This window comes from Galleria mellonella, unplaced genomic scaffold (assembly GCF_026898425.1).
Source record: "Galleria mellonella isolate WM207_F2 unplaced genomic scaffold, CSIRO_AGI_GalMel_v1 utg64, whole genome shotgun sequence".
Taxonomy (NCBI): domain Eukaryota; kingdom Metazoa; phylum Arthropoda; class Insecta; order Lepidoptera; family Pyralidae; genus Galleria; species Galleria mellonella.
In genome coordinates this window covers 5,886,477-5,907,099 of record NW_026442133.1, presented here as the reverse complement: position 1 = coordinate 5,907,099, position 20,623 = coordinate 5,886,477, and the positions used below count along the sequence as shown (strand labels likewise).

Sequence of the window (20,623 nt, the reverse complement as noted above, 5' to 3'; positions counted from 1 at the left end):
GACCATGGTATATTGCTAGCAATGAGGATAACGTCCCAATTACTGACAATTCTTCCCCCCCCCCCCCCCTCTATTAGTATCCCGCTGCTTCACCTTTGTGAATTATCATAATATTGGTTTTAAGTTAAAATGTAAATTATAACCTTCCAAACGGCCGTACCCAGGGGTGGAAGGGCGGAGAGGTCAGTTGAAAATTAAATGCTTTACAATGTTATATATTAATTAAGAAAAAATTAAGCAGGCGTTACAATCTTCACAAATCTGAACTTGATGTCGTTGTAGTTCACGGTGGTCTTCACAGACTCATCGAGCTGCGGCCCACAGTGTGATACAAGACGATGCGAGATAATTGCTGTACTCATGCTGAAGAAGACCTTCGAATGCTCAATATACTGTAGTGTATATCTCTGCTAGCTTAAAAATGATCATTAAGTAACTTTATTTACTTTATTGATTTATTTAAATAGCGTCCTTTACCTGCGGTTCTTTTTTACATTTTATTAGACATATATATATATATATATATATATATATATATATATATATATATATATATATATATATATATATATATATATATATATATATATATATATATATATATATATATATATATATATATATATATATATATATATTTTTTTTTTTTTTTTTTTTTATGGGTGATACGCTGGCGGGGCACCAGTGAAGGATGATAGGTGAGGATGAAGCAGGTCAGTTGGCCCATCGTGACGAATTCAACAAGAATTGTTCACGATGGTTTCCAGGGGGAACCGCGTGGAGGTTGGGACTGTCAAACTCCATTGCCAACAATCCCTTTCCCCCTAGAGCATTATATTGCTCGTACCTGCCCTGACACCATAGATTTTAGTTGGTTGGTTACTCCCCATTTGTAGTTTGTAGGGAAACTAGAAATGGGGAGACACCTTAGATTAAGAATAGTACCTATTAATATTCAATGGTAGCAGTCTTAAATTAAATCAATCAGAGTAAATCTAGGCAAAATGTCAGTTCATGTCAGTGTTGCCACATCAGGTACTGTTTTCGCAATTTTGGGTAGACATTTTTTTCTGCGATATTTTGGGAAAGAGATTTACAATTTTTACCAAAAATTAGGTGTAAAATTAATTAAACATATAAAATATAGGTAAACTATTTGACACTTTTGATATTTTTAAACTGTATATTAGTATTTAAATTCAATGGAATATATTAATGAAAATAGCAACGTGAGGTGAAGAAATAAGGTGTACAGATGGGCATCTTGTTTTCGTCGTTCACATAGTTTTGACGCAGCAAAATGTGATAAAAACTGACACAAGTTTATAAGTAAATATGGACGAAATCAAAATTCGGATCTAGTAACCTTGATAAACGTCAGTATTATATCAGTATAGAGTCAGTTAACTGTCACTTGCGTTTTAATATTACCTTTCTATTGTTTGTTAAATGAAAACTAATATAAAATATCTTAGATAACAAATAAATATTATCTACTTACCTATTTGAATTTGGATATTCGTTATTAATCAAATTGCTATTTGATATTGTATACCTACTACCATTGTTTAGTTAAACACTAACAACAGCTATGGTTCAATCTCAGTATTCTTTATCATGGAATTCATATAAGACTAGTATATGCAATGGATTCAGCTCGTTGCAACAGGTATTTTCTGTCCATTTGTTATAATTTATGTATAATAATTTAAGGTATGTGATTATCACTACTAATATTTAAATATTAAGTATTTAACATTTTTTTCAGAACGCCGAGTTAGTAGATATGACTATTGCAGCAGATGGGCACTTTGTAAAAGTTCATCAAGTGTTAATGGCATTGTCAAGCCCTTACTTAAAGGAACTTATTACTTCTGCCCCAGGCCAACACCCCATTCTATTTCTTAATGTGAGTTTCTATCAGTTTTTAATGTAACTAGTGCAGGGCAATAGATTTTTAGTTATGGGGTTAGCAGTCTCATACACAACTATTATACACTTAATAGCATATGTTACTAACAATAACAATAAAAAGTATCTTGCAGCATGGAAGTCTGCTGTAAGTAAGGGCCAGTGCTTATCAAGAATTTGTAGATTATTGATGTAATCCTGTGCATGCTAATTATTAAAAAATTTTAACTTTCTAAGTTGTAGTTGGTTAAATTACTTAGTCATAAAAGTTATTTTAACTTTAAGACATAATAGTGTGATAATAATTATCTGGTATTTAGTTGTGGTTTAAAATATTTTGGGAGGAAATCTCTTCAAAACATTTATCTATCCCTGAAATATTTCTTTATATAATGAAATATATATTATATTTTTAACTGGAAATGGAGTGGCACACGAAAAACTATCATATGACCAAATTAAATCGTCTCAAGGAACCTTATTCAATGGGCGCATAAAAGTGGGTTTACTCTCCTATCGATATATCTCAGAAACGAAACAATGTTCGAAAAAATGTAATATAGCCAAAGTTGATCCTCTCGAGGAACTCTATCTGATGGGTGCATAAAAAGGAGGGGTTATCGTAGCGTGATGAAAAGTATACTATAACCTGCCCAGGAGTATGAAGAATAATTGTACTAAGTTTCGTTAAAATCCGTGGAGTAGGTTTTGTTTCTATAATGAACATACAGACAGACAAAAATTTTACTGATTGCATTTTTAGCATCAGTATCGATCACTAATCACCCCCTAATAGTTATTTTAGAAATATATTTCATGTATAGAATTGACCTCTCTACAGATTTATTATAAGTATAAATGAATGTATTTCTTCTCTCGTGTGATAAAATATATTTTTTTAAACAGTATTGCTATAAATTTATAAAAGTCCGCTTCCGTTGATAAAAATACATAATATATACATAGTACTCAATTAACAAAATTTTAAAAGAACTGCCTCAATAAAGATTCGGTTTCAGCCGAAACTAGAACAATAGCCAAAGTATCGATTTCTGCGATGGTATCAGTTTTGCTTGGACGCTATTTCAATTGTTTTAGTTGTAAACACTTATTATTTCTATTTCTATATATTCATATTTATTTGTGTGTGTGTTTCAGAATGTTTCTCATAAAACACTGTCCCTATTACTTGAGTACATATACACAGGTGAAGTACTTGTACCATCTGATGGATTTGCATCTTTTGGAGAAGCAGCTAGAGCTCTTCACATAAAAGGCCTTGAAAATATTGTAAGTACATACTTTATTCTAAGGTGTATGCATGCTAGAATGTTTTGTATAATCCTACTCCTATTTAAATATTATAGTATGAAAATTTGTGAAGTCATTTTATAAATGCACTCTTTGAGTTGTCATTTTATAATGGAAATTCATATATTTACTGATTATAATGAATAAAAATAGTAGAATGATTTCCACTATTTTTATTTTATAGAATATTTTAATTGCGCAATTTTTTTTGTCTGTGTTAGCCTTATAATATATGTATATTATTATTATCCTATTTCCAGATATTCTTATTATGAATATGTAATATTCTGATAAACTGAATAAACTGGTTTGTACTGTGTTTTACAGACAAGTACTGATAATTTTAATCCCAAAATGGCAACAAACATGCCGCAGATAGAACAAAATTTGTGTCATGCTAGTGGCATTAAAAGGTTAGCTGTACCTACTAGTGATGGAACAGAACAGGTAAGTGGCTTAATCTCTCTCCATCTATTCTTATAATGTAATGGGGTAGTAATGTTGTTTGTTAAAATAGGGGTTATTTTTATTTTTTCTGTAAAATTTATAGACAGCATAACTTTTAGAACTACAACATATTTTTGCTAATTATAAATATCACGCAAAGAACATATAAGTGGAGGTTTTTTTAATCCATGAAAATAAAATAATAACCCTATGCACACGTTTACGTTAGCGGGATACCAATTTGGAATAATAGATGAGGATAAAATCAGATTTGTTAGCTCACCATGACGAATTTTTTAACCTGGACATTAATCTTGAGCGACAGATTGACAAATACATTTCTAATAAAAAGTTACAAGCACTCTGCCATGTACTGAAGAGATAATCGTGCCTCCTAACATTTTGATATAGTTATTAAGTATATTATTTCTTGCAGATAAGTTTGCCAGCAGCTGCCAGAAAAATTTATATTAAACAAGACATGACGCCTTATACGTGAGTAAAACATTTACCTAATTGTGTATTAAAAAAATATTAGTAGGTAGTATGGAATAAAAATATAGTTTACTGGGACCTCAAATTTTGTTTCCGATTTTTAGAGCTATTAAATAAAAAAAAATCTATTGTTAATAAATACTTTTTACTTTATTTTTTATTTTTAACTAAACCGTTTGTCTATCTCATAAAATTTGAATTTCAATAGTAAGTTAACAATAGATAAATATACATTTATTAAATTAGGCAGAATCCTAAAACTACCTGACACCTAATACATAGTTCGCTTAATATCTAGTACCTAATTCACTTCACGTGCGCGTTGTTTAAACGTTTGGGTAATAGGATAATAGAATATCCAAAGAATAGAAGAATAGTTCAATAAAATTTTATTATCCATTCTAAATTTCATAAAGAATACTTGATAATAAAGAAATATCTAAAAGTTGCTAGAATACAAGGTATCTGACAATACATAGGTCTTATCTTATAATGGGAATATAAACCATGTTTATCTGAGAGTTTTTGGAATCAGTGTGTATGCATGAGATGAATTTTAAAAGTAGATGAACCTAAAAATGTATGTAAGAATAGAGATCCTTCGTATTTGATTCTCTATACCTTTCCAACAAGGGACTCCACGTGAAGATCAATTTTCAATCAATCAATCTTTCAATTTTTAGGTATAATAAAATAATAGTGCAATATATTTTAATTTCAGGACTAAAACTGAAGTACAGTCAACATTTAAAGACGACACTCACGACTACACTGACATGATGGAAGACAGTGCGATACAGGATTCCGATGAGGATGCTGCACAGCCAACTAGTAATAAGAAATTGGTTATTGAAGCTAAACGTAAGAAAATTCGATACACAATATATGTAATTTGTTAATTTTATAAAGTTTGTTTATTATATATAGTAAAATCTAATCGTTAAAAACATACATTTAGAAAAATGCATAGATATAAATGCAGATAAAGAAATAATATCATTTTTGGGGACACTTCTTAAATAATTTAGGGATTTTATTCCACTCCATAAAAAAAAATCGTGTTCGATCTTGACTAAATTTGTATGAGACTTATACGAGAGAAAGTCGGCGTGCGAAAAGAATCAACATTGATACAGAATTGAATAGAACTACGAACTTTTTAAAGTATTTTAGAATTGAAAATTCATAATAAAACTGCGACCTCAAGATCTTTCTATCTACAATAAGTATTATAGCTCGATGAGATCAGAGATAGTGTTGTCAGTTGGTAACTGTTTAATATTTGTGGGTATGTTTTTGTATTTATGACGTAAATTCTCATCCTTATCTCAGAGTCTCAAAATTGCGGATATTTTAGTTGTTAGTGTTAGTGAAAACAAGTTTTGTATCAATAAACTATGCGGTCCTATGATCAATGTATGTAATGTTCCATGATTTATTAAGTTTTTAGTTAAATAAATCCTGTTACTAGATTTACGATCGCCTTTTTGACTAACTGAATAAACTAATGTCCAACAGCATCATCAAACCTCCAGTTTACCGTGTCGATCCGCGGCTCGCTGCAGGTGATCCTTAATCGATACATCTACAACCTCCACTCCGTCACTCACCGCACCGGCGTCCGTCGTTGGCGATGTGTCGACTACCGCAACAACAAGTGCATGGCTTTTGTGGTTACCAAAGACAACATCGTTTTAAACAGGTAAAGATTATTGTACAATTATAGATCAACCTCCTTAGACAAGTAGCATATGATTCTATCTATAAATATGTTATTGGTGTCATATGTAAGAGATAGCAACGTTTGGCGATTTATTCTTTTTAATGGGCGCCACAATCAAATCATTTCTGATTAATTAAATAGAATGATTTTATTTAATTCCGCTATCATTAGTGTGTGTGTAAATGCCAACATTCGAAGATTGGTCACCACTATTACTACCAGAAGTTCTTTATTGCATATTAGCCATCAATCTCTGATTGCCATTTTATTCACGCACCTTTTGTAACACGTGTTTCACCTCTAAACGAGGCATCTTCAATGAACAAAATGGTGATCGGAGATTAGTGACTATTGTGGAAGGTTGTGAAGTTTCTGGTGGCAATAGTGGTGGTCAATTTTCGAGTGTTAGTAGACACATACATATTTTTGGTAATGAAATTAAACAAAATAATACTTCCGCAAGATAATACACTTATTTCAATAAGAAATCATTTCTACCAATAAATCCGTTTCCAACTAATCTGGTGCAACATAGCTATTCGCTTATTTTTATTTTTTATTAATTTTAAACAGTTGCTTCATGATCCAGTTAAATAATACGATTGTAAATCAACAGGGCAAATCTTCACAACCATTCGTTCCATGATAAGAAAATTCTTACTAAAATCGAAAAGAAAGCTGTATATTCTGCACTGGACGACGTTAAAGGCTACAAAGAAAAAATGATGGAAAGCGAAAGTTCTATAGAACACGATGGCACCATGGTAGATTTTAATGAAAGCATTAATACATCAGAATAGATTAATAATAAACGTTACTGTTAACTATATTTGTATTTTTAATTTACATTGTAAACAATAACATGAAACGAAATATTTGAAATATTTATTTTGCTTTAAACAGACATTTAACATATGACAAAACTTTTTGGCATCTGTTTAATTAGCTTAAAATTGCACGCAAATTTAATGTGCTGTTCCCATATGGGAATACGGTATTGTTACGATAGAACTTAATAATAAGTTAATGAACGCTCTCTACATATAATTAGTGACAATTGTAAATATTCAGTCATTTAATAAGTTTTTTATTTTACTACTATTGGACATAAAAAAATTGTGTTATGGTCGGGACAATTATTCGTTTGTTTACATTCCCACTAAATTATATTGAAATAGACTAAGTGCAAGTATATAATAATAACCAAAAATTTTCCGTAACTTTTTGGTAGGTATATCTATATCGTATATTGTGGTGTAATCCACGTCGAAACGTCGACAATAAAGAAGCAGGTATGTAGGTGCTATTTACCTGCAAAGAAAATTTCTCAAGCATTAAGTCTCGATAGTGTACATTATTATATATATTGTAATAGAATACGTACTACAATACTTTAAAATTTAAAAGATACGTCATATCACCAAATTTAATAAAATGGAAAAGATATCGATTTTTTGTTAAAATTACAAAGAAAGTCATGGAGTTTGTGGACACAGATTAACGATGAGATTCGTATAAATTATAATTAATATAAATGGTAACTAAAATTCATTCAAGAAACTTTTGAGATCAGGTAGGGGAGTCTACATCCTAGAAAATAGGGGAAAGGGATTGTAAATAATGGTGTTAACAAACTCATTGCTATCAACAGCGGCGGCCTGACTCATTGTAAGGCTCGGGTGGTAGGTCTTTGCAAGGCCTTTTGTCCTTCGTAAAAAGTATGTGATACGAAACTAGGTCTTGTTGTTTGATTTAGGCATTTGTCATGTTTGACGAGACATGTTAAAGTTAGACAAATAATCAAAATTTGAGTTTTAAACTATTGAAAAATTTCCGCTGATTCAAGAAAACTGTGTTATTTTACATTTTTTTACAATAGATATTTTTATTTGTATATTTTTAGTTTATTTTAGTGTTGGTAATTTGTTTGTTCGTGATTAAAATGCCTAAATCGGAAAGTTTTTGCAACTTGCCACTAAACAAAATGCCACTCACTGGTTGTTTAAAATTTGCTTGGGTTGTTACGTGAGGCCCCTGCAAGAGCGAAAAAGGCCCCGGCTGATTGCCCTATTCGCCACCCCTTAAAGCCACCGCTGGCTATCAATATACCCTATCAGATCGATCTCCACGCGATTCCTTTTGGAAATTGTGGTTAAATTTTGTAGAATTCGTTACAATGGATTAACTATGTCCTGCCAGCATATATTAATGGCGCAGGCGAGATTATCATTACATGTTCACCCATTATAAAAGCCTGGAAAAATACACTAATGGCTAAGAGATATTTCATGACATTCCTTGTATCCTTATTTCCCTGAGAAGATATATCTATAAAGAATGAACACACATACCTTTAAATTAATATAATATTTATTTACTTCACACTTTCTCTAGAGCCTACAGTATGGGTTCTAGGGGGAAAGGGATTATTAGTAATGTTTTAACAACCTCATTACTGTAAACATTTAAAGCGTTGCCGCTTTCATAAAATTTGAAGTGCTGTGTTAATAGACAATATTTTAGTGTGTGTACATTGGTGATAAAGTGACGGAAGGAATCAAGGCGCCTGCACAAGACCTCATATGATAGCCCATGACAAGACGGTGAGTCCTTATATCCTTTTCGTTATCCCTGCCACACCTAGATTTCTCTCCTATAAAACCCACCATATAATGACAATAAAAAAAAAAATATAAATAATTATTTTAAATTAGCTATTTGTTATTTTAATTTCATATTAAACGTGACAATGTGAAAGTGTACTTATTTAATAGCTTTTGACGTTTAACAGCTGTACCAATTCTTATGCAATTTGGCTATTTAACGTCACAATATGACCATGGACGAAACTGCGCGATATAGTTTAATATAGTGCATAGCATAAGCTACTTTTTATTCCGATCAACATGAACGATGTCACGTGGACGCATCTTGTGAGATAATATTTTTTTAGTATTTGTTGAATGACTACAGAATATGCTATGTGTAATAAAGATAACATTTAAATATGTATAAAAGATTTTATTGCTTAGTATATTTATCTTTACCCACATATTTTATGGTACACCGCAAAGTTTAATGACACTACTGACTACTGTAGTTGTTAATAAATAAAAGGTGGCAATCCAATAGTTATATGAGGGAGGGAGGGATTGTTAATAATGAAGACTAAAGGTCCCATTGCTAGCAATATACCTAACCAGGTCGACCTTCACGTGGAAACCATCGTGCTGAATTCCAAGTGTATTCATCAAGATTGGCTAACTGACCTGTCTTTTCATCTTCATCTATTATTACTCACTGGTGCCCCACCAGTGTATATCGATAGCGCGGACGAGGTTGCTATTCGATTAAAAAAAATATTTATATGATAAATCTTATATTTTTCTTTAGAAGTACTGATTGATGTCGAGATATTAGACAGTATAGAATAGAATAGAATAGAATAGAAATCATTTATTCAAATAAACTTACATTGAAGCACTTTTGAAAAGTCATTACATTTTTTTTAATTTACCGCTCGTTCGGAAAGCTGTCTCATCACAAGAAGAACGAGCAAGAAACTTGCGTGATGCTCTTTTAAATAATTTTATTATTATTTTACATTTTTAAGTTTAATTGTGTGAATACAAACCACCAATTAGCACTAATTCAATTAAATACTCAAAAAGAAAAAAAAATTGAATACATAACCAACTGGTTAAACAATTAATAAGAGGAAATCAGTCATAGTGATTAGAGCAGACCAGTCCCTACAAGCAGCACCCGTTCACGAGTATGACGGATGAGCCAGCCATCACTGCGCTCGACCATATTTTAGGGAGCCCAATGACCCGGCCCACCACGCCGCCACAAGTCTGGACATTTTAGTGAGCATGACTACTCAAAACACTAGACCACGTCAAAGCTACTCACAATTGCCATCTGATAGTTATAGTATTCACATTTTACATAAGAATGCATGCGGCAATTAATACAAAAAACCGCTACGCTTTCATATTTCTAAAATTAATCAATTAAATCAAGAAAGCAATGAGAAAATAAAATTATAACGTTGTATGCTAATAAACTAATTATTTACTTGATATGTTGTCATCTATGAATTCGTCTATCCTGTAATAGGCTTTCTTACATAAAAATTGTTTAATATAAGATTTGAATTGCCTCTCTGTCAGATTTAATGCAGATTCCGGCAGTTTATTATAAAATCTTATGCAATTACCATAGAATGAATTACTGATTTTGTGCAGACGGCATTTAGGTAAAATAAGCTTATTTATATTGCGTAAGTTTCTACTTGTACAGTCTTTGAGTTTTTTAAAACTCGCTAAGTTCTTCCGTGTATACATAATATTTTCATAAATGTATTGTGAAGTAACTGTGAGGATATTTGAGTCTTTAAAGCACTGACGTAATGACTCTCTTGAACCCATACCATAAATAGAACGTATGGCTCTCTTTTGTAAAACAAATATAGTATTTATATCGGCTGCTTTACCCCACAGCAGTATGCCATAAGACATTATGCTATGGAAATAACTAAAATATACAAGTTTAGCCGTCGCCACGTCTGTTAATTGCCTAATTCTTCTAATTGCATATGCAGCAGAACTGAGTCTACTGGCCAATTTTGAAATATGGGGCCCCCATTGTAATTTCGAGTCCACTGTTATACCTAAAAAAACTGTATCATTAACAAAATTTACTATTTCGTCATTAAGCAATAACTGTGTATTTATTAGTCTTACATTAGGAAGTGTAAATTTTATACACTTTGTTTTGCTGGAATTTAATAATAGGTTATTACATGTAAACCAATTTAATATTGCAGACATAGCACAATTTACATCGTCTAATTGATTACTTTGACGTCCAATTTTAAACACTAACGAAGTATCATCCGCAAACAGCACTATATCTGCAATTTTCTCTACCATAAAGGGAAGGTCATTTATGTAGATTAAAAAGAGAAAGGGGCCTAAGATTGACCCTTGTGGAACGCCCATCTTAATATTAGCTCCCTTAGATTTTACACCGTCAATATCTACAGTTTGAACCCTATCCTCTAAATAAGTTCTCATTAATTTTAGATCATTATCTCTTATACCATAATGTTCGAGCTTGTACAAAAGCGTTTTATGATCCACACAATCAAATGCCTTTGATAGGTCACAAAAAACTCCGAGTGCATCCTGTGACCTCTCCCAAGATTCGAAAATATGTGTCATTAGCGCAACACCTGCGTCAGTGGTAGACTTGCCGGCGGTGAAACCATATTGCTGACTGTGAAGCAGTCCGTTAACCCTGAAGTGATGTAACATTTGATTTAACATTATCTTTTCAAACACCTTACTTAGTACTGGCAAAATAGATATAGGTCTATAGTTCCCTGGCTCAAATTTATCTCCTGATTTAAATAGTGGGATTAATTTGCTAAATTTCATTAAATGTGGAAAAACGCCATTATCAATACATTTATTAAAAATAGTGGCTAGATATGGAGCAACAATATCTATGAAAGAACTAACTACTTTTACAGACATGCCCCAAAGGTCTTCCGTATTTTTTAAATTTAGCTGTTTGAATATTTTTATGATATGAAAGGGGCTAACATGTGAAAATTTAAATCTTAAAGAACAACAACCGATATTAGTCTCTAGTAATTTTTTTGCTCGAGATTGAGATGAGTCCAGAGAAGATGTAATATCAATCGGAATATTAGCAAAAAAATCTTCAAAAATATTAACTACATCTTTTGTTGTTGTTATTAATTTATTACATATACAGGTACATTACCTTATCTAGTTACCTACATTTTCAGTTTACCTGAATGTTTATATCAATTACAAGTGGATCGTGGTTCACTAGCTGCTCTGATCTAAAGTATCCTAATACTTGCATTGTTACGTTTGTCTAAATAGGCATACATATATAATTGTTTATTTTATTTTAGAATTCACTTTACTACCTATTTGAGAGCATGTTGCCGGTACGATTTTTGTGTATTATATTCGGCTTACATGCTATTCTTGCGAATCCTCTGCCAAAAAACTACCCGTCGCAATGCTATCACGAAATTCCAGCAATAAAGAGGTTTCAAGAGTACATACAAATTGACACGAGCCAGGAAAATAATATACGTAAGTACCTATATTTGTAAATTTTTCTAAAATTATTAAATATCTGATGGTCTACTATTTGTAGATATACATAATATTTAAAGTGGTATTTTAATGTTATGCAAATGGAATGGTAATCCCGCATTCACTATCGGTATACTTTGGTAAGGTACCAGTGAGGCATCTCGCCAACTATAGATGGCAATATTATGAAGAATGAAATTAAATTAATTAGCCCATCTTGGTGAACTCATCAGAAATAACCCATTGTGGTTATCCGGAGGAACCATGCATAGATTGACCTGATAGGGTATATTTTTTATTGGGAGGAGGCTTGAAAATGGAATAATAACCCCGCCTGTACGAGGTACAAGAGGCAGATGATAGATGAGGATGAATGCAAATTAGCCCATCGTGATGAATTCAAAACTGCAATGGGTCTGTTAAACCCCACAATAACAGTCTCTTCGCCTCCTTAAAGTGTTCTATTTAACTATTTCGCGACAGAAAGGGAGGGAATTAACACATTTTTGATCCCCAAGAATTTCTCTACTAACTGGTTATAGCAGCCCATAAACGTTGTATTACTCGTGTATTTAAAAGAATTACATGGTATGGATGCATAACAACAAAATCCTCATAAATGATATTTCATGAGGGGTACCATAGGCATCACAATATACTCTGTACCACTTTTAATCAAGTAGGCCTATTTATACGGATATTTCTTTTATGATGCTATTTTAAGCATCATAAAAGAAGTATCCGTTGTCTAATATCAATATACCAATATACATTTCTGTTTTTTTCAAAAAAAATTGTGACCGATTATCGTATATATGTATATCGAATGACACCTAGTTATTCGATATGCCCACATTTTGCAAAACATACCTACATCCAACGTAGCTGAAGGCAAGCCTACCACCATCACACAAACAAATTTTTTTTATTGGAGTTTCACCGCCGAAAAATATAATGTTTGCTGTATACTGCGTACACATTCATAACCAGAGCGGTCTATAAGTCTATAGTATACCATTGGGCCTTGATGCAGAGATGGTCTTTCTTTATTAATTATAAAACATCTCTGAATATATAATGTTTCTAATATAACATATTAAAAATGTGTTTTATATAAAAAATTAAAAGAAAAGCTTAAGAAAATTAAATAAATGGGTATATTTTCTATTTATATACGCATAATTCACTGCATACTCGTACATTATTATTAATAAGATTCGAGTATAAGTTCTACCTAGTTACATAAACAGAACACGACGCGTTTTGTGCGGATTTTTTGTTTTAGATTTTGCCGTGGAATTTTGGCGTCGGCAAGCAAATGAACTTGGCTTACCATTTGCTGTGCACCGTCCGACCGGTAAACCGGTCTGTGTTATTACTTGGGAGGGTTCCAATACGACACTACCCAGTATTATGCTGAATTCGCATATGGATGTCGTCACTGTATATGAAGTTAGTTAAAAATTTATTCAAATCTACAGCGTGGGGTTCTTAAAAAAGAGAGAGGTAAAGAGGTTTCTTCAGAGTCGGCAACGCGCGCGTAAGACCCTTGGTATTGCAGGCGTTCATGGGCTTCGATAACCACTTACCATGAGGTGGGCCATATGCTTGATTATTCCTTATGGCAGTCTATGGGGAGGCCTATGTTTAGCAGTGAACAGATAATGATATGATGATGTATTATACACTGACGCAGTATTACTGTTAGTACTGATAGTATAGTGCCTAGTGCTTTTTTTTTATTAAGTAGGTATTATTTTACAAGTCGCAGCGATTACGACGGTGAACGTTGGCGAAGCACCAGTGAGTGATGAAAAATGAGAATGAAAGCAGATGTGTGGGACTTTTATGGGTGATAATGGAGTGGTAACTCCACCAGCGCTATCGGAATACGCTGGCGGGGCACCAGTGAAGGATGACAGGTGAGAATGAAAGCAGGTCAGTCAGCCCATCGGGACGAATTCCACTAGAATTAACCACGACAGTTTCCAGGGGGAACCGCGTGGAGGTCAACCTGAAAGGGTGTATTGCTAGCAATGGGTCAATTAGACCCCATTACTAACAATCCCTTTCCCCCCGATGTGTTGGACTATGGTGACAAATTCACTAAGAAATATCCACATGGTTTCCAGGGAGGACCACGAGGGGTAGCAATGAGGCCGCTAGTCAGGTTAAACTACCTAACTAGCGGCCTCAGGGGGGAAAAGGATTGTTAGTAATGGAGACTGAGAATCCCATTGCTAGCAATATACCCAACCAGGTCGACCTCCACGCGGTTCCTCCTGGAAACTATCATGGTTAATTCCTGATGAATTCATCATGATGGGCTAACTGGCCTGTTTTCATTCTCATCTACACTGGTGCTCCGTCAGCGTATCCCGTTAGCGCGGGCGGGGTTACCATAACATTTTCACCCGTAAAAAAAAACTAGCGGCCTCATAGCTAGCAAAAGTTAGTCTAAGCAAAAGTAATAATACATATACTCGTATACTTTAATCCGTAAATTTGGTACCTAACGTATTAATTATGCCAACAACTTTTATGACGACATTAATGGAAATTGGTGAACTGTTTTTTTTATCACCAACACGATAACAATACCAATTACCGGGCAAATAATTATATACCTATTATCTTTATTTTTTTAGTACTCGGCTTAGCCTCGTCATCCCAAACAATACTTAATTATTAAATTTTTACCCGCGAAGTCGTCCACGTGAAATGGATTATATCGATTGCCTGGGGTAAAAAATATCCTATATCCTTTTTCATCCCGAATAGTTCCTGTTTGCCAATAATGACGATTAATGGAGTGGTTAAAATACCAAGAAGTAAAAAAAAAAAACTCTAATTTATATTTATAATAATTGTATGGATAGTGGAATTGTTTAAAATAATAAAAATATTTTTATTATAGACAGATTGGACCTATCCTCCGTTTGCTGGTCACATAGATGATAATGGGAACTTATATGGCCGTGGTACGCAAGACACCAAAGATATCGCTATACAGTATTTGGAAGCTATTAGAAAACTTAGAAACAACAATGTAACTCTTGAGCGAACTTTTCATCTTACTTTAATGCCGGGTGAGTAATATATATCGTTTAAGAAGGGTTTTTATCTCACTTAGTATTGGCAAGTAAGCTGACAGCACACCTGATGGAAAGTGGTGATCGTCGGTTATTGATATGAACAGTACCATGGACATCAAAGTATTCTGTACTAGTGACACACATGAAAAACTTTTGTTTTCTTTCCTCAGTACTAAGATATTATATTCCTTTCCTTTCCCGTATGCGTTATAAGAGACAAGGAACTTTATGGTCGAGAGATGGACAGCAGCGTCTTTCCTTAAACACCTCCAAAGTCTAACGTGTAACGCAAAATTGTATAAAAAAAAAAGTTGACCCGCTTTTCTCGAAGCTTTTGTATTGAGACACTTTATCTATGTAATCTAAGCTATTGGTATAAACTCGTCAGCAGAGTGCAAATCTTTATATTTAATTACATACATATATATATTTTTTTGTTTCGGTTCTTGCACGCTTTCTTGCAATCTTTGTATACCTACTCAAAAACCAATTACAAAAAGATGTTCGTTTTGTAGTTTCTCATAACACAAATTAACCGTGATAGTTTCTAGGAGGAATCGGGTGGAAGTTAACCTGATAGGGTATATTGTTAGATAAGGAGCTGTTAGAAATTATTACTAACAATCCCTTGCTTCTCAGGAGGTGAGGGTTTGGGCGGAGAAGCCGCTGAACAACTTTAAAACATTACTGGTACATTATTTTGTATCCTTTCTATTCATTTCATTATAGACGAAGAAACGGGCGGCTTCAATGGAATGATACCTTTTGCGGAGACAGCTGAGTTTGAAGCACTCAATGTGGGTTTTGCATTGGATGAAGGACTCGTTTCTAGTGCTGACTATTTTTTTGCCACATATCAAGATAAAAGGCCATGGAGTGAGTAATATTAAAATCTAGTTTTGAAATACATAGTAGACAAATCATGGAGAAAGTTTATACACAACATACTACACGTCAGTTTTACACAAAAATATTAAAAAACGGGATAGAAATGCATTACCCGAATTGCAGATAGGACGCTTTTATTTATTTATATACTTACTAGCTGACTCGGCAAACGTTGTTTTACCATATATTTCTAGAACTATACATGAAAATTTATCGTACTACAATTATTATATTCGATTTCCATCTTGTAACCCGGTTGCGGAATATAAAAACCGCGATTAAAAAACAGAGATTGATCGTAAAAGGGTGAAAATTTGAAGTTGTATCTATTTTTCAATGCTAAAATATAATAAAAAAAAATTTTGTCAAAAAAATAAAAAAAAACCTTATCATTGACGGATATGAAAAATAGATGTTGGCCGATTCTCATACATACCCGATATGCACACAAAATTTAATAAAAATCGACAAAACCGTTTCGCAGGAGTTTGGTAACAAACACCGCGACACGAGAATTTTATATATTATTATTATATATTTTTTATATATTATTTTATATATTAGTGAAAAACTCGAATTCAATTCCTTTTCAGCAATGAAATTTAAACTAAACGGTCCAAGTGGTCACGGTTCTGTGTTGTCAAATGGAAGCGCTGTGGAGAAGGTATTCGAATATATAATTTAAAAAATTTTAACTTACATATATATGTTGCTCAACAACTGTCTGTTATTATGGTTTTCTTCTATTTAACAACTATTGTTTTACAGCTGCAAAAGTTGATCAGTATTATAATACAATTTAGAACCGAACAAGAAGAACGTATGGCTGCAAATAATGCATTAGACTACGGAAGTTATAATACGATAAATATTAACATTATTCAGGTGTGTTTTATCATATTATTTTAGACGAATCATTTAGCTATTTAGCTAACTTAAGAAAACAATTGTGTGAAATATTAGAAAACTTTGAATTCTTCTGTGAGTTTTGTCGCCTGCATTTAATTGAAACGTTAAGAAGTAGTTAGACACTATGTTTACAACTACTTTTAATTTATTTATACAATTTGAGTAGCAAACAAACTGACAGCCTTATAAAAAGTAGTATAAATGTCACCTATAGATGGAAACAGTATCAACTCCTTTTCCCATGATTTATCATCAACAGAGTGTTACAATTATGAAAAGTGAGATTTCAGACGACTTTCTGCAAATAGATTTTGAGAGAGATTTTCTGCAAATAGGTTATGAAAAGACTTTTTCCTTGGTTTTGCACGCTTAGTTTCCATAAGTCATCGTTATCGTGTAGGTACTACTTGTTTATCACATAATGGAAATAATCATTACCTATTTAATTAGCGATGAATTAATTCTCCATTAATTAAATATTTAGTCGTACTTCTTTTTAATGGGTGATAATGAAATGGTAACTCCGCCTGCACTATCGGACAACAGTATGGAATGATAGATTTTTTTTTTTTTTTACAACACAGGGGGCAAACGAGCATGCGGCTCACCTGATGGTAAGTGACTACCGCCGCCCACGGTCACCCACAACACCTACGGCATTGCAGGTGTGCTGCCGGCCTTTTAAAAAGGAATATGCTCTTTTCTTGAAGGTTATGTTGTCGTATCGGTTCGGAAATACTGCTGCTGGAAGTTGATTCCAAAGAGTGGTTGTGCGTGGGAGAAAGTGCCTTGAAAAACGCACGGTGGAGGACCGCCACTCGTCCAGATGGTTGGGATGAAATTTTAGTTTATGGCGGGTTGTACGATGGTGAAAATCTGCAGCAGGTATCAATCCTGTGTGTGGATGTGGATAAATGCAGGTCTATAAGTGCATCGTGACGAATTTCACAAGAATGTTTTCCAGGCAGAATCGCGTGGAGGTTGATCTGATAGGGTATATTGCTAACAATAAAGCTGTTAGATTCTTATTACTAATAATCCCTATCCCTCTATAAGTCATCTAGTCTGAGAAGTCATATTCTAGATGAACATATCTATACTCGTAAGCTATTTTTAGTTTCATTTAGACAAAGCCGCGGGGCATAGCTAATAGTAGTATAAATATGTTAAACTTAAAGTGGTTTTAAAAAAATACGCTCATGACTGTAATCTCTAAACCCTGATTCAAAGTCAAAGGCATTTGTTGACTGCTAATATTATAGTCTACGTCATATACTATCTAATCGTCATGCTCATATTATTCCGCTGAACAATCAAATGTAGCAGGAGAGAACCTGTCATTGTGTCTTTCATTATTTCAGTTCATTAAAAGATTTTTCTTCATTTCTCATCACCGGAAAATTAAATATAATTTTATATGACAGATTGTAATGTCGCTAATATTCTATGTCAGGATAGTAAACTATATGTCGTGGTGCTGTCTTGAAGTAAAATTAGTTATTAATTCATTACAGGGAGGATTGGCTTCGAATATAGTACCTACTGATATAAAGACAGTCATAGATATGAGACTGGCCACATCTGCAGATGCTGAAGCTATGTTAGATTTGGTATGAATTATTATTTATTTATGCTTTTGTAGGTATTATAAAGAGATATTTTATTGTTTATGTATGTATATATATATGTATGTATGTATATATTACATGAGTGATTTCTAATAATATGCTAATATAAAATACTAATTTATCTCTCCATTCACATAGATCCGCCTTGGCGGGTACGTAGTCGCGCGATATCAGGGCGGATTGCTATACTAATATAGTAAATGTGAAATTATCAATATAAAATTAATAATATCTTTGGACATTTTACTCAGTCTGCATGCATAGGAAAAAGACGGAAAATATTAAATTTGATACACAAATAAATCATACCGATCCTGAATTATCACATGATTTAATGTAGTTTTATTGTACTTTATGTGAAGAATAGGTACAATAGCTGCTAGTTATAAATAATTATAATTTTGATAAATTCTGTTAACATTTAAATTAAAATGTTACCTACTACCTATACAGGTGATAAAGGATATACTGTCATTAAAATTGCAGTTACCAAAACTTGTACTTATAGTTAAAATCAGTTGTGCTAACAGAGTGGAACACAGGGATATTTCGCTTTTGAACACGTGAAATAACTAAATTACTGTGAAAACTGCAATATATATTTATTATTGCAAAAAGTGTTTATTTTTATTTATAATAATATATTACGAGATTTATGTATATAATGTTATATACATAAATACCGTAATACGTATGCGCATACGGATACGTATTTTGTGTACGTTTATATTAGTCTAATCATAATGTTTATAATATATGAATATGTTCAATATTACTTTATGTTTCCCCAATTTATGAATGCACCGCCTATTTCTGAGTGTGCTTAATTGTTGACTGGTAGAGAACACCATCCGGTGTTACATCTGTCAAATGTACATATATGTACATTGTGCATTAAAGTTTAAATAAATAAAGAAAACCCTTTACGTGGTGGTTTAGAAGCAAGTGGAGAATCAGAAAGACTCGGGACAGCGATTTTGCTTTATAGTGTTTTAGGAAGATGGCTTAAAACCATCTAAAACCTCTATTTTATTCCCTGTTAATTTATATAAATTTTTCGTAGGTAAAGAATTGGGCAGAACAGGCTGGTAATGGAACTGAATTGACTTTCGCCCGATATGTCACGGAATCAGCAGCGACACCACTCGATGGTAACAAGTATTGGGTTGCTATGAAAGAAGCTATCAATAATATGTAAATATATTTTTAGATTTTTTCCTAAAGAAATATGTGTGTGTGTGTGGGTGACGCAACGAACAAACAATTAGAGAATGAAAAACACATTAAGTACTTTATTTTTCTTCAATGCTTTAACAATATTTAAAGTCCTAAATTTTATATATAATTTTTAATAAAAAAATCGTAGTTACAATGAACAAGACAACCTTCGATAACTTTTATCATATATTGAGGTTAGTGCTAGCGGCCTACTATTGCTACTAATTTTGTACATATTTTTCAAAGATGCTTTCAGCTTTTTCTTTGGCCAAACTCTGAATGGATTTCATGAATGTCGATAAAAAACGCTTCCTACACAAGTCTTAACTTGAATTTATAAGTTACAATCTCTTTCAGAAATGTATTTACATACTGTATTATATTAGTAACAGATACAGCAATATAATAAATTTAAAAGTAAAAAATTAATTTATATTTTTTAAAAATACTGATATTTTATGCTTATTATTTATTGCAGGGGTATTCAAATTACTCCAGTGGTATGCCCGGGGACTACAGATATGGTCGTAATGCGAAATAAAGGCATACCTGCGATTGGATTTGCGCCTATAACTCATACAAAATCTAATGTAAACGGATCCAATGAGTATTTGAACGTTGACACCTTCCTCAATGGTATAGATGTGTACGTAGCTATTTTACAAAAGTTAGGAAATTTACAATTAAAATTGCAATTAAAAGTTATGTAATAAAATTTGTAAAATTCAATTATGTATACTTTTTTTACCTATTTACATTCTCATTAAAATTTATATTAATATTTTTTTTGTTTTATTGATTGTACATAAGTATTACAATTACAGGAGCCGCCAGATCTGATGAATCCGAATTGGT

The 20,623-nt window shown here is 32.7% G+C and overlaps 1 protein-coding gene across 1 annotated transcript; it reads left to right on the top strand.

The window, feature by feature from the left end:
* Nucleotides 1-1,390: 1,390 nt before the first annotated feature.
* Nucleotides 1,391-20,549, top strand: LOC113512513 (aminoacylase-1-like). Its single transcript, XM_052900227.1, has 17 exons — nucleotides 1,391-1,669; nucleotides 1,769-1,909; nucleotides 3,070-3,201; nucleotides 3,550-3,669; nucleotides 4,106-4,164; nucleotides 4,886-5,025; nucleotides 5,683-5,866; nucleotides 6,504-6,672; nucleotides 11,841-12,027; nucleotides 13,316-13,482; nucleotides 14,948-15,119; nucleotides 15,855-16,001; nucleotides 16,607-16,677; nucleotides 16,782-16,898; nucleotides 18,437-18,532; nucleotides 19,614-19,744; nucleotides 20,247-20,549. Exons 1-17 carry the CDS (start codon nucleotides 1,592-1,594, stop codon nucleotides 20,476-20,478), a joined length of 2,343 nt encoding a protein of 780 aa, XP_052756187.1. The 5' UTR covers nucleotides 1,391-1,591; the 3' UTR covers nucleotides 20,479-20,549.
* Nucleotides 20,550-20,623: the final 74 nt, after the last annotated feature.